The 15,366-nt window shown below is 40.5% G+C and overlaps 1 protein-coding gene across 2 annotated transcripts in view; it reads right to left on the reverse strand.

Annotated features, from left to right (window-relative positions):
• Positions 1 to 15,366, reverse strand: part of LOC119014506 (carbonic anhydrase-related protein 10-like) — a 211,372-nt gene that overhangs the window by 117,737 nt on the left and 78,269 nt on the right. For both annotated transcript variants that reach the window (XM_037089743.1, XM_037089744.1), the window contains exon 3: positions 12,697 to 12,839. In XM_037089743.1, coding sequence (XP_036945638.1) covers positions 12,697 to 12,839 — 143 coding nt within the window. The remainder of the gene's footprint in view (positions 1 to 12,696; positions 12,840 to 15,366) is intronic.

Raw genomic sequence — 15,366 nt, forward strand, 5'->3', positions numbered from 1 at the left:
GGCAGCATTTTTGGATTTTTCCACCCTGAAACCTGAAACCAGTTTTCAAAAAAGTGTGTAACAGGATCCATGTGGACGATCGGTCAAAACGACATAAAACATGTGAGATTACACACAAAAGCATTTCCATGTGTGTCAGACTTGGACAAAAGAGAGGACTCAGATGCAGAAATGGCAGAAGTAATGTCAAGTTTTATTATTCTGATTTGCAACTCTTCAGTCAGAATGATAAACAAATGGCTATGAAACTCTGAAGGACAGACAAGACGAACAAGACATGAAACACACAAGAAAACTGAAAGCGCTCCTGAAGGAGGAAAGTCTACACTGATATGAATTTCTAGAATATAAAAATGAATAAAACAAAAACACTCCGAAGAGTAAAGCACACAGGCTATGAAACTTAACTACTCTCGCTATATACAAAAGGATACAACAAAAAGCGCTCCAGAAGGAGGAAAACAAAAGGCTATAAACAAACACTAAACTGAAAATCAAAATCCTACCCAGAAAATATCAAACTCAAAATCACTCTACTAGAGAGGACAAATGCAGAAAATAAAATGTGGCAATACTTAACATGAACGAGAATGCAAGACTGTGGAACGGGGCTTCAGTAGACAACAGGACGATGAAATACTTTGGAAACGCAGACAGGGGAAGACAAAGACTTCGCTCTGTGTGAATCACCATCGGCGAATACTTAGCAAATCGCTGCTGTGGAGATAATGCAATGTTGCTGTGTAAAAAGGGCTACTGCCTTGGGAAGAAGCAGTTTTTCAGTCTGTTTGTTTTAGATCTGATGGATCTATATTCCTTCCCAGAGGGGGAGAACAGGTAATGTCCGGGGTGAGTGGGATCCTTAATGATACAGCTGACCTTCTTTTGAAGTTGGCCAGTGTAAATGTCTTTGATAGGGGATAGTGTCGTCTCGGTGACACGCTCCACGGCCATCACCACCCACTGCAGGCCCTTCCTGTCCTGTGCAGTACAGCTGGAGAACCACACCGTGCAGCAGTAGGTCAGGAGGCTTTCTATCGTTGACCGATTGAAGTTGGTTTGCAGGTGGTGAGGGAGGTGAGTGCGCTTTAGGAGGAAGCTAAGAGGGAAGAGTGTTCTGTGTGTTTGGATTTCTGTAAATCCACAATCAGTTCCTTGGTTTTCAAGGTGTCTAAGTCCAGGTATTGTCTGAACATCATTCTGTCAGACGCTGAATCTCCTCCCTGTAGGCTGACTCATTGTTGTTATCAGGCCTACTGTGGTCGTGACATCAGCATATTTGACGATGGTGTTGGTGGGGTGGATAGGGCAGCAGTCATGGGTGAAAAGGGAGTAGAGGAGGGGGCTGAGGACACACTGCTATGGTCTTCCAGTGTTCAGGATGAGGGTGGATGATGTGCAGCCTCCCATCCTGACGTTTTTTGGTCTGTTGCTAAGAAAGTCCAGTATCTATGTGCCCAGTGAACCACCTAAGCCCAGATTGCTCAGTTTGTGGATTAGTTTATGGGGGATGACTGTGCTGAATGCTGAGCTGAAGTCCTCAAGGGGTCATGGAGAGGGGAGCAACAAGTCGTAACTGTGGCATTCCAAGGCGTACAACAATCTGTTATGGATTACTATCACAAGTAATCACCCTACCTCTGCTTAAACCTGGTCATGACTTCACCATGCAGCCAGATGATTCCATTCCTGTTCCTGTGTGTGCTTAGCCTGTCTTCACCTGCTCTCTCCACACAGTGGCCATCCTGCCTCTTGCCTCTACCCTTCGTTTTTTTGAGTGGGATTTTGTGTGCTTTTTGCTTCAGAATTAAAACTTTGAACTTGTTCTCGCACATGGTCTCCTGCATTTATTGGCCCAAACCCTAGCCTTAACACAATCTTTGTCTTTCATCTTACTGACTTCATTTAAAACACTATCTGAACTTTTCACATCACCTGTGAAACAACAACAGAGATGTGAACACTGAACAACTTTTAACTGTATTCACTGAATATATGCATACTGTCCCCCCATATACACACCCACGCTCATAGAATAAGAGGTATGTCATTGTAGCTATATGTCAAACAAGTGGACTGGGGACAGGGCAAATAAACTAAAAAAGCAATACTTTCCTTAAGACTTGCAGCCATGTGTTACTGAATGAAAGCATGTGGGTCAGCTGTTGAGGTGCAGGTAATGTGCAGTGGGCTCACAAATTGAACTATTACAGTAAAGTAGGCTGGAAAACCAAAACACATGAGCTGAGAAGGGCTCTGCAGAGCTGATAGGAGCTGGAGAGTCTGGTGATAATTCTCTGTGGGTTCATCATGACAGACAACCCTTTGCGCATTACACATTATCATTTGGACAATAGTTATTATAGAAACTGTGACTGTAGCCATTCTAAGTCATTAACAGAGCAGCAGACAGAAAAGTCAGCAGTAATGAACATGGATTTGTGTATATGTATTGTATTAATAATGCGTTCAACTCATTATCATCGACACATGGCCCATAAAGGATAGTACATTACCACTTTCAAGCTATATAGCCACCTGGCCCTGGTATTTCTTGGCATCAGACTGGAACAACATTTTGAGCTTCTGTTCACTTTCTCACCACTGTGCACTGTGACAGTCATGGCTGGAGGCATCATGTGTTTGGGTTGTCTGTCCCATTTTTGTGAATGCAATACCTAAAGAACACCTGGAGGGAGTTACTTCAAATTTGTCCCAACTATCCACTCAGACTCAAGGATGAACAGATTTGCAGTCAGAAAATGAATTGAAAAAAACATCTTGGCCATAACTCAACAATTAAAGTATTAGTTAGGACAAAATGTATCAAACTCGATCAAATGATGAGAGGGATGATGTTTAGAATTCAAAAGGTCAAAGTTCAACTTCTGATACTGAATTGGTAACACTAATCTTGTGTGTCCACCTTCAGACTGTGCTGATTGTAGAACTCTTCAATGATGCTGTTGAGCATATGTGTGAAGTGTCTACGTTTAAGAACCTGCAGCTTCAGAATCAGCTTTATTGACCGAGGTGTAAACACAAGGAATACACACTTCTTACTCTCACACTCACAGATGTACAGCAATACTTCAATATCAAGTACATTTTATTTATGTCGCCCCAAATCACAATCACATTGTCTCAATGGGCTTTACAGTCTGTACAGTAACAACATCCTCTGTCCTTAGACACTTGCCAACTGATGTTGATCTTCAGCTGGTTGTCTTTGCTCCATGTGATGAAGATCTCTATCAGTCCTCTATAAACATAGTCCCTAAGTGGAGACAGCATGTTACTACCTGGAAATTATTAGCTGCAATCATAGTGAGAACTTTCATTTCATCAAGAACTACTCCTAATACCTTTTATGAAATTTCTTCAGAGTCTTCACCACAGAGGCTGTAGTATACAAGTCTGGACAGGCATGGATATAAACTGCAACTTGATGCTGCTCAGAGGCATTAGTTCTTGTTTTACCTTTATTGATTAATGAGAGTTTCACCGGGAACAATTCATTTCACACTGACACCTGGAGGGCAACTGAGCTTGGTTATATCCCGCTGATCAGGGTGATTGAACAAGCAACACTCAGGTTTCAAACCCACCTCTCTAACCTTCAGGCTACCACTACGCGCAAGTTTCTTACCTATGCACATATAAGTGATAGAATCAAAGGTTGGAGCTCCAAAAGTAACACCCACAATAAAATAAAGCATTTTTGTTTATGTCATCACCTCCATACACTCTGGATTTGAACCATGCAGTGCTGTGTGGTGTCAGTATGTGTTTGACTAACACTAAAGAATATGAGCTGACTTTGTGAATGGAGTTGTTGCTCATTCAACACTGCTTTCTTTATTTATTCATATTTTTCACTATGACCGTCATTTTCCTGCATGATTTTTACAGCTCATTGTGATGTTTATGTGAGGTTGTTATTTGAAGTGTAAACATGTGTTTTGCTACAGTCTTTGTCACACATACAAATGCAGACAAAATTGCAAACATTAAAATCGCTCTATTTTTGTAACAAATTAGATTGCGGAGGGAAACTGCAGTGCGCATAAGCACGTATATAAACAAAAACTACTCACAAATGTATTTCAAATGAGCTCTGGCACGGTGTTTGAGTAATCCAGATATTTCATTAGCCCAGGCGACCTACATTCCCCAGTGGTTTGGATTAGTAGAGCCTGAGCTTCTGCTGCCACTCATCTCATCTCATAACATCCTCATCTGAAACACAGCGGGCCACAGTGGCCGTGATTAGTGGCTGACACTGTTCTCTCAGTGAGTAACATGGAGATCCCCTGTGGCTCTCTTTAGTCCTCATCACTATGAGTGAGTTTCAGCCGGCAAGGGGCGTTGAACTGGGGGGAAAAGTGGGACTGATTACCAGGGCCCCAATGGGAAAGGGGGCCCTTGAAAGGCCTGGAATAAAAATGTTGTTTTTACTTTATTTTTTATTTCAAGTAATTAGTGTCATAACTAACTTAAAATTGGCAGAATACATCGGATGAGGGACTTCATCTGTATAAAAAAATAGTGAAGGCCGTCTGAGGCCCCACTCACCCCTTTACAGTACATAATGGTTCAGTCCACCCCTGCAGCTGCAGGTGCAGAAGATGCATCCCCAAACAGCTTAAGGAGCAGAGTGGTTGCTGCTCATCAAGACATGTCTTTTCCCAAGAAAGCAAAATCAGGGAGCCTTAAATGAAAGGAAAAGGAAGAAACGGAAAGAAAGCAAGGAGAGGGAAGACAACCCCTCACAAATTTCATTCAGAAGAAAGGTGAGCACAGTTCACAGCTAGCACTGTTTAAGAACAGTTAAAGCTAATGTCAGCAGTTGGAAAGATTGAAGGCAGTCAGACAGCCATGAGTCTACCTCAGTATCGGCAGCAGAAGGTTCTGTGTGACTCAGTAAAACTCTCAGTACAATCAGAGAAATGTTTATAATTTCTGGAAATCAGAAGATTAAATCGCAACAAACATAATAGCCTCATATATGTATTTCCACACCCCAAATCCAAAGCCACCACCTGTGAGTCTACAGTTGTGGAGATGAATTAGACCTGCATGCGGGACTACAAGGGAGACAGTGAGCAGTAACTAAGTAACTGCCATGTTGTTATTTTCACAGATATGGGAATGATAATCAAAAATATCATTAAAATGCATATGTGGCACCCATGGGATGGCCTCAATTTAATAATAGTAAATGTATTATTTTTTTATTATTGTACTAAGTGTACACATTTATTTATTATTTTCTGAAGGCACACATTCACTACTAATTTTTCTAAATTTTATTTATTTAGCACATAGAAATGAGAGAGGAGAATATGTGTTTTTGGTCAGGTGGAACCTTTTTGTTTTCATCGTTGCTGTGGGGTACCTGTGGGGGAGCACCTGAGGGAGGGGTGTTTCCGCTGTCTCCCCAGAAGCGATCTGGAGAGAGAGCGAGACGCATCCTGATCATTCTTCTCTTCTTTACCTGCTTTGTACAGGTTATTTATTTGTTCGCGTGGCCTGCTTCACTGAGGCCCGTAACACATAGTTTTATATAAAATGGCATCAAATTGTTTTTTACCATCTTATACAAAGGCCCAATTAGATTTCTTTTCATGGGGCCCAAAAATCCCCAGCGGCGCCCCTGTCAGCGGGAATTACAAAGAAGGGACCTTTTGAAGAGGTCATGAATGGGCCAAATGATGCCTGTGGGTTTCTGTGTGGCCTGTGGGACAGATAAAAGAACAGACCTAATGCTGGTGCTGTGAGTCAGATTTTCATATCTGTGTCCTAATATGTCCAGGTTTACAGAAGATAAAGTGATCTTCAAAATGACACACTGAGCAGAAAACTAACATGCAAACTGGCTCATTCGATCCAGAGGGACTGATATGTCCAACACCTTTAGTCTCAGGCTGACAGGGACTTGAAACATGATTTTGGAACTCGTCCGATCAAATGTTACTGTAACTTCCTTTAAGATCTTTGCTAAAATGTCACAGCTAAGTGGATGAGTGGCTTGGCTTTGTCTTTTAACGAATGATGAAGTACATGCTTTCTGTTATTACTGATTTGGTAGGAGCGTAGTCATCCCTCCCTGTGGCCTCACCAACAATTCTCTGCTATTGTGCTACTACAATGGAAGAGAGTAGTACTGTTTTGCAGCCTTGGATTAACCCTGGTCTCTGTTGCCTATAAAACATTTTACTATCATTCAAATGTAATGTTTATCATCATTTTTCTTCCATTTGGTGTTCAGCTGCCATTAGAAAACAACTGGAAAATGCCTCTCACTCTGTCTGACCAGAGCAGACTAGCTTTCAGACTAGCAGCACTTGCTGTCCTTGAGGGGCTGGAGTGGAAACAAAACAGCACCAAGCAGAAAGAAAAGAAAATATGTCTCCTGTCAGAGGAAGTTTTGTGTTTGGTTGACAGACAGTGAGCGATGGACTTCACAGGAGAATATTCACAACTGTGCTAAAATTGATGAAAAAACATTTTTGATTCTTTTGGTCCTTATGGACTAAAGGAATATAAATTATCATTATTCCATCTATTTGCTTGACATGTCAGCAAATCTGTTGAATGTTCTTTGGTTCTTCTGGTTTCTGTAAAATGAACTGAACGGCTGAATTGTGAAGAATCTAACTAATCTTACCGTGTACAGCATGTCCATACTGACAAAAAGTACATTTATATTATAATGCAATATGTTACCTACCTTACTAATTGTAATAATATCACAGTCCTTTGAGAAATTTTATTAAAAATGCATTATGTACTCCCTTAATGCTTGAAGTAATATACTGCCTCGCCAAAAAAAATGTTGCTGCACCGCAGGGAATAGTGCTGTCCGAATAAGCAAACTTGCATCTGGAGGCTCTGTGCACACAGCGGGGGCAAAGCAGGAGACCAAGAGATCCAATCCCAGCGATGAAGCCTGGGGTGAAGTGACAGCAGAGGTCCAGGGGCTCATGCATTGAACAGCTAAAGACATCAGCAATGATGGACAGCCCACAGAGCACCAAGTAAGTCAGTTTGAAAGTTAGAGTTGCTGGGCTAACCGCTGATTAGCTGTTTGTCTCGCTGATCAGCGGTTAGCCCAGCAACTCCATGGAGCTAATTGTTCAGGTGTGCGGCCTTCAATGTTGGTATCACAGCCAGGTAGTCAGCTGACCTCAATCTTTGGGCACATAATGTTGCTGAACCTAGACCTGACCAACTGCAGCAACCCCAAATCGTAGCACTGCCCCCACAGGCTTTTACAGAAGGCACTAGGCATCACTTCATCTGCCTCTCTTCTTACCCTGATGCACCCATCACTCTGGAACAGGGTAAATCTGGACTCATCACACCACATGACCTTCTTCTATTGCTCCAGAGTCAAATCTTTATGCTCCCTACCAAATTGAAACATTTTTTTTTCCAATTAGCCTCACTAATTAGTGGTTTTCTTAAGGCTACACAGCTGTTCAGCCCCAATCCCTTGAGTTCCCTTCACATTGAGTGTGGGGAAATGCTCTCACATTCACTATTAAACATAGCCCTGAGTTCTACTGTTGTTTTTCTACAATTTGATTTCACCAAACGTTTAAGTGGTCACCGATCACAATCAATCAAAATATTTTTCCAACCACATTTCTTCCTCAAAGACGATGGTTCCCCACTATCCTTTCAGTTTTTAATAATGCATTGGACAGTTCTTAACCCGTTTTTCGTAGTTTCTGCAATCTCCTTAGATGTTTTCTCTGCTTGAAGTATGGCAGTGATTTGACCCCTCTCAAACAGACTAACATCTTTTCCATGACCATGGGATGTGTCATTTGACATGGTTGTTTAAGAAATACTTAACTCATTGCATCATTTGGGGTTAAATAACTTGTTGTCAGCTGAAAGATAATTGCCCATGCTATCCAATCCAATAGGAGGCTCTTACCCATTTGCTTAGTTAAATCCAGGTTGTTGGGTTTTTTTTGGCCAGGCAGTGTATATTACTGCAAGCACGTTACCCCCAACACTGCCTAAATGTGAGACTGCAGTTTGCAACCCCTCATTTCGCCTTCACCTACAGTGGCCACTAAAAATATAAAAAACATGAAAGATTGTTGCAGTCAGTGTTTGATTTGTCTGTTCTTGGCTACTGTAGAAACATGGCATTATGGAAGAGGAGCTGTTCCCTAAGTGTATATGAAAGGCTCATTCAAAACACAAATCTTAGTTTCAGGTGATTACACTCATGAACACATAAGTATGAACATGATATGCAATTTCTGACCTACATCCTACACATTGGATCTTCAACTCGACATGAACATGCATTAACCTCAGTCTGTGGAATAGAGCTGAACGATATATCATTATTGTATCTATAACTAGATTTGAACATGTGAAAAATTAATATGGCAAAATTGAATGATGCAGGTGGATGGTTGGACACAACTATGGTGCTTCGGGCACTGGCTACAACTGGCATAGGTACATTTTGTAATGTTTATTTCTCATAGATTTGATTGGAATTGATTTTGAATTAAATGACACCCTATTTGGCGACATAGAAATGATGCACTGTGCCATATATGTAGTTTTTGGGGCTCAGGGTGTTCAGCAGTCAATTGTCATTTGAGATGTCAGATTGATAGAACAGTGTTATATGTTTTAATTTTTGTAGTTAACCAGTATAATATTTTTGTTATATTTTCTTTACAAATGTGGTGAAAGGTGGGAGCCGGATCAGCTGTGCCATGGGCCTCTGCAGTAGGTTGGTGGGCTGCTTTTCCTACAGCTGGAGAAAGAGGCAGGCATTCGAGCAAGCCCAGAAGCACCTCAACCTTCCATTCATTCACTTACAAGTGCCAAACTAGATGGGGGTCAAAGGCAGCTAACGGCTGAAAGGATCTTGGAGCAGCAGAAAGTTCTCAGGTTCTCTCAAAGGATAGGAAGGCATGGACCTAATCCCCATGTGACAAGACCTAGAAGTACTGTTTTTATTCATTTCTATTTATTCTAATGTAGCTAAGCATTTGTTGCAAAGATTAGTTTTTTCCAGTGCAGCTTGAAAAAGTAATTGGGGTGTTGTGATCAAAGAAGAATTCTTAATTTTCATGGTAATGTTCCATTTCCAAATCAACGGGTAAACAGAGACTCCATGCTCATGTGCTCCACTTTCCTCAAAAGAAAACTAGATGCCTTATAAGCCCACAGCAATCTTAGCTTCAGAAAACATTAGGAACATAATCTACCTGAAACTATACAAAGCCACGCTCCATGTCGTAACCCAACAATCGGCTTCAACTGGTCTCTATTGGACACAGCACTGTGCTGATGACCTGGAAGCAACCCCATAATTTCCTGTAACACTGCAGAAATCTAGCATAACAACCACCAGGACTCTTTTCTCCTTTCTCACCTGATTCAGTGTTCGTTGATCATCTTCTCATTGGCCTTTCTCAAGGATTTCAGGTTGGGGTCCTCGCTTCCCCTCCAGCTACATACGCAGCAGAAATTAGCAGTCCACAGTGAAAGATCTTGATACAGTTTTCAGTTATCAAAGAAAGAGGTCACTAAAAAGGTATGTATCTGTCCATTCAGTCTTCTCCTTTACAGTATTTCCAACAAGCTTAATAGGTGTTGGCACAAGGAAAAACTCTTGTCTGTGCTTCAATCCAGCCTTCTCAAGCATCTACATGCATTTCAGGTGAGCCCTCCCTCTCTCACTACGTCACTGTCGATAATGCCAGAGTTAGGATCCCACCTTGTTCCACCTGCTGGATGATTTCATCCTCATAGACTCCCCAAATGACAGTGCAGGGTCATACTGGGCTAAATCGAAACACTGTTGTCAGGTTCTTGCCACACAAACACACCTGTGATAATAAGCCCTCGTGAGCACGGCTGTTTCTGTCTTTGGGGGCCCTATGCAAGATGCTGTTTGGGGGCCACTATTTTGTCAAACTATGATGGATAGATTCCTAACCCTTTCAGGTGATCCACAAAGATGCAACAATCTATTACATTTTAAGAGGAAAACAGACTAGAGTCATGAAAACCTCTCACAAATTAAAATAAGAAATCTTAAGTTGTCCCACCCTAGAAAGTTGAACTGATGACAATACAAGGTAAACAATGGGGATCCTCTATAGGTCAATAAATTAAACTGATGCAGTGTTCCTCAAAAATGTTTATTTTAAATTTTAAAACATTTTTAAACTTAGACATCCTAGTCCTGTGGTGGTGAAGGTGGCTGTGCCGCTTCCTGGTCCGCGGCTCCAAAATATTTCAGAATTGTTCCTGCAAATACAAAACTCCTCAGGTTACCAAGCAAAATAGATCCTAAACAAATATTCATATGATGTAGTAATTGAGTTTTGTTACACTAATGCAGAAAATCTTTTTATATGAAACACAATACAGTACAGTGTCCCTTTGCATGCACCCAATTTTAAAGTTGTCACTTTTAAGCAGTTTTTTTACACATTGTAGTTGTTAGAGTTATAAAAAAAGATAAATGATTTATGAGCACTATGTGATATTGAAGGAATATTTTTGTCTATATTTCACAGGGTATTACAAAGTGGACTACTAACTGATGATATGGTCTTAACTGATATTGTGTAGGCAGAACTATCGTTCATATATAGTATAGTTTACTTTAAATGTACTTTCATTTGTGTTATTTTGAATAAAATAAAGTAATACATCAAAAGCATAACTAAACTGTAGTAATGTAGGCACATTTGTTAAAATAATATTGTCATAATAAATATTTAAAAAAATATGGTAAAGAAAGCCGCAACTAATTTAGTAGACTTAACAATAATCCACTGCCCCGATAGTTCATAATAATCCACAATAGGCCTAATAGTGTTGTTTAGCACACTTCATATTAGAGACCTATAAACTGAAGACACACTAAAATAATCCTAAAGTAATGTTATGTGGCAAATATTAAACAACATAGGAGATCTATGACAGAACAGCAGCTCCCACTGGACAAGGATACAGCAGAGATGACAGACATCTGTCTAACAACACACCCTCCCTCCCAGATGTCATGCCAATGGGCTGGACCTGCTATAATTCATTAAAACAGGTGTCATTTCAGTCAATCAGTCTTATGGCATTCACACGTGACATACACATTTTATTTTAGCCCTTTCCTAAAACAAACACTTAAAGTAGCAAAAAAAATTGGCATTAAAGCTCCCCCTCCACTCTGCATCATGAAAAATAACCTTACCTTATCATGTGCACGTTTTTCTTCATCTGTTTTCTTCTTTTTTCTTTTTTCTGAACCAGATGAATAGGTTCGTTTTTTTATGCCATGTCATGAATGACCAGTACCGGTGGCTCAGCGTAACTCGCCTCGCCTGCCCTCGCTTCGTAGTACTGTCGTCGTAGCAATGCAGTGCAGTAGATCTGACCAATCAGCGGGTGTATGCATTGCCTTGCTTGGAACCTCAGCGGGGCTACAAATAAAAGTGCCAGGTACTTTTCACACCTTTTCTGTTGGGTCACTGCTCAGATATTATGGCTGGAGTTGCAACTTGAGGGGGCCCCCTAGTGGTGCGGGGGCCCTATGCACCTGCATAGTCCGTATATAGCAAGAAACAGCTCTGTATCAGGAGGTTCAATCTGAAATCTGCCAGATCTAAAAAAAAACTCAACTATAAATACTGGATTTTGATTTGATATGATAGATCTGAGGACTTGTTAGCTAACTAAGATGTATAAACTGAACCTCAATATATGCATACCACTCAGATCAGAGGCAGAACCTTGAAATTTCAAAGTCATGAAACTATGTCAATTAAACTAGCATATAGGGCTCATAGGAGACTTATTCAGCTCCCCTTTCCTTGAACTGAAAATGCTTAATTGAGACATCACTATACTACATCTATACATGGCCAACAACTAGAACACACCTTTACAATGTACAACATCAGCCATAGGTATGTTTTCATAATGATTCAGGGTGATTTAGAGAGGATTTCTCCTGTAAAGATTAACTGTGATTGCTGTGTAGAGGGCTACACTGTAATGCCTCCTGAGCCTGGGGCAGTCAAATGCAGCTGGGAATCTTGGAAATGGATAAAAAAGCTCATATTCTCAGTTGGACAGAAGTTTTTTCTGCATCTTGATGGAGAGAACATGTCCTGTTCTGTGATGGATTAAAGCCCAACCCTGCAGGACACTCCAGCCCATTCTCTCAAATACAGCAGCCTGCTCAGTGGTCTACGTCTCTAAATTTGATATTGCAGGAAACCCCTCAAGTGTCAATACTCAACGTGAGCCTCTAGTGGAGTAGCATAAAGAGTCGGGATGGTTTGGTAGGTCCGGGACTTCCCTCCACAGAACAGGGTTCAAACTTTGTGAAATATTTGTCAGCAAGTTTTATTCTGAGAAGTCAAACTGGACACTGTATATGACGTATTATTGTTAACCTGACTGTGTAGCCCTTCACTGACACTGGCAGAGCGTCAGAGTTTGAAGCTGACCAAGCTGCTGTATTTGACGAGCTGGGAGTGAGACATGTTGGACAGTCCAGCTTGAAGTGGATGCTGTGATGAGTTCTGTCTCCAAACTAAATTCATCATTGTTCAGGGGTGAGCCCGTGAGGATGTGTACGCAACACTTCTCATCCAAAGACAGATGTCAGCTTGTCTAAACAGTGATGCTCCTTACCTTTCGCCCTCCTGTGTTGAGCCTCAGAGGGGTCAGGTAGGGGTCAAAGATCATGTGACTGGTCTCGATATCGATGGGTGACTGCCTCTTACCTATGGCACACAGGTTCCAGGCCGAGTGCACCAGACCCCAGAAGGATGGGACTGGAGGGCGAGGAGAAAGTAAGGGAGAGGGGAGAGAACAGTATTAGTGTGTGTTCCCTTGTGCTCCACAAGATCAAACCATAAAAAAGAGAGAAATTTAGCAGATGAGCTTCATTATGATGGGGCGGGAGAAATGGGGAGTTTAGGGAAATCTGGATTTACATATGGCTTCATTAAAATGGGACTAAAAAAGAAACTTTGATTAAAGTCTTCAGGTTATTATCTGCCAGTATAACTAAGGTAGAGAAACTGACTTGATTAAAGTCAGAAAGTTCTCTCATTGGCTTTTATTGCTGATAATCTACAGCAGTAGACCTTTTTGTCTTGTGACCCCTTTAAATGAAGCTACAGGAGCCTCATCACAGGTTATGACCACAGTGTGGTCAAAAACTGCCCATTTACACTCCTTCTTTGTTCAAGTTCCTGGGGAAACTTGCCCAATGTGGTATGTCCAGGTTTGAGAGTTATTTTGAAAATATGTTGATGATGAGCAGTGTTTACATGTTTACTAATGTGTTTAAACTGTTAACTTAGATATGCATACATCACGGCTGTAAGTTAACTGTAGGTTAATTTCTCTGATGTTGTTTATTACTGCTTCTTTACGTGTGGCAGCTAACATGTATTCTATTTTCAATGCATTTTGATATGTATGTATGTCTTACTGGTGCTGCTTATTTGCTGTTTTGCCATTTTATGATATGCTCAGCTCTTTGAAGCATGGATTGTAATATTGAGCAATAATACCTTTGACCTGACTCATTCTAGAACATTCATGGACCCATGACAGGTAAAACCTCACATATTGTCTTTTCATCCCACACATTGTTTATTGTTGTTCTTTGTTGAAGCACCTGCATTACCCACAGTGCAACTTGACTGCTGACAGTTCAGTCTAATACTAGTGTAGCCGCATTTTAAAACAAGTACTCTTCAGACCAAACCCACGCTTTCTCAAATAAATCACTGGAGGCAAATCAAACTTCTTCTGGTATACCTTGCTGACCTTGAGCCCTCAAACTAGGTCAAAAACAAAGCAGGGTTTCTGGGGAACAATTCAAGGACATAGTTTAGTGCATTCTGGTTGAAATGAAGAATGAAAAGAGCATTATAAAATGTAAAAATGCGACAACATTTTAGTGTCAAGTAATTATATTTTGCTTTTAACTCTTAAAATGTAGAATAATTTGTCATGTTGTGTAAATGAGCATAAATCTCTGTAATAAAGCAATATTTATTTACACTTCTCAGTCATTGATCCATTTCAATGCCCTTCAGAGAGCCTGAGCATGCTTCTGCCTTGTCAGCCTCTCAATGGAGATTTACACAGTGTGACCCCTGTGATTGACAAAAAATGGATGTGACAGATTTTACTGCCCTTTATCAATTTACATAACACTTGCGAACTCTACTCTCCACCATCTGTGAAATTCGTTTAAGTATTCTTTATCTCCATTCCTCTGTATGTTTTTCACTGAGGAGGACAGAGCATAACAGAACACTATGATACACGTTGTACAGTGCCAATAAGAGGTTATGATAACTCAAAGAATAAAAGTGTGAAAAAATTGTCAGAAAAGGAATATCCAAGGAATATCGGGAGTTTTGACAAGTCTGGATGTCTGGATTATTATGAAAGCACCATGATGTGACTTTTTCACCTCAAACTACCAGCATCAGAGTCATGTTGATGGTACAGTTGGGTGTAATAGGGTGAATGGTGTCTCTGTCTTTTGTTTCTGCTCTATGTAACTTCAGTGAGAGGGGAGGATCACATACATGTTACATACATGTTTACTTCAACATACACGTTTTCAACACATCTCAGTGTAGTAGTTAGCACCTACATTACATCTGATGAACTGTTACATAGCTAGGATTTGTATTTACCACAGTGAAACTGTGAGGGGCACCAAATCACGCTAAATGACAATTTCGACATAATGTTGCTTTAAAGGCCTGATCTAAAGAGAAAGACTGAGACTACAGTCATTCTGCTGTAGCAAACATTGTTGCTATGTAGCCTGAGATTTTTATTTAAATAAAAATCAGAAATGTTATGCCATCTCTGTCATCATTTTTTCTTCTTGTGTTGAAAAATCATATATTTATATTGTTAAGGTATTGCATTGACCTGCAACATTGCCACTGATCAAAACACGTGTTGTAATTTTGATAAATTGATAAACTGGTCTATAGGTTATGATATGTGAGCAGGGGCACATGGACCCATGGAAAGAAATCTAATAGGGCCTTTGTATAAGATGGCAAAAAACAATTTAATGCCGTTTTATATAAAAAATATGCATTTTAATGATATTTATGATCATTCCCATATTTGTGAAAAGAACAACATGACAGTTACTTAGTTAGTTAGTTGCTCACTGTCTCCCTTGTAGTCCCGCATGCAGGTCTAATTTATCTCCACAACTGCAGACTCACAGGTGGTGGCTTTGGATTTGGGGTGTGAAAATACATATATGAGACTACATGACCGTTGCGATTTAATCTTCTGATTTCCAGAAAA

The sequence above is a fragment of the Acanthopagrus latus genome, chromosome 23 (genome assembly GCF_904848185.1).
Source record: "Acanthopagrus latus isolate v.2019 chromosome 23, fAcaLat1.1, whole genome shotgun sequence".
Classification (NCBI taxonomy): Eukaryota; Metazoa; Chordata; class Actinopteri; order Spariformes; family Sparidae; genus Acanthopagrus; species Acanthopagrus latus.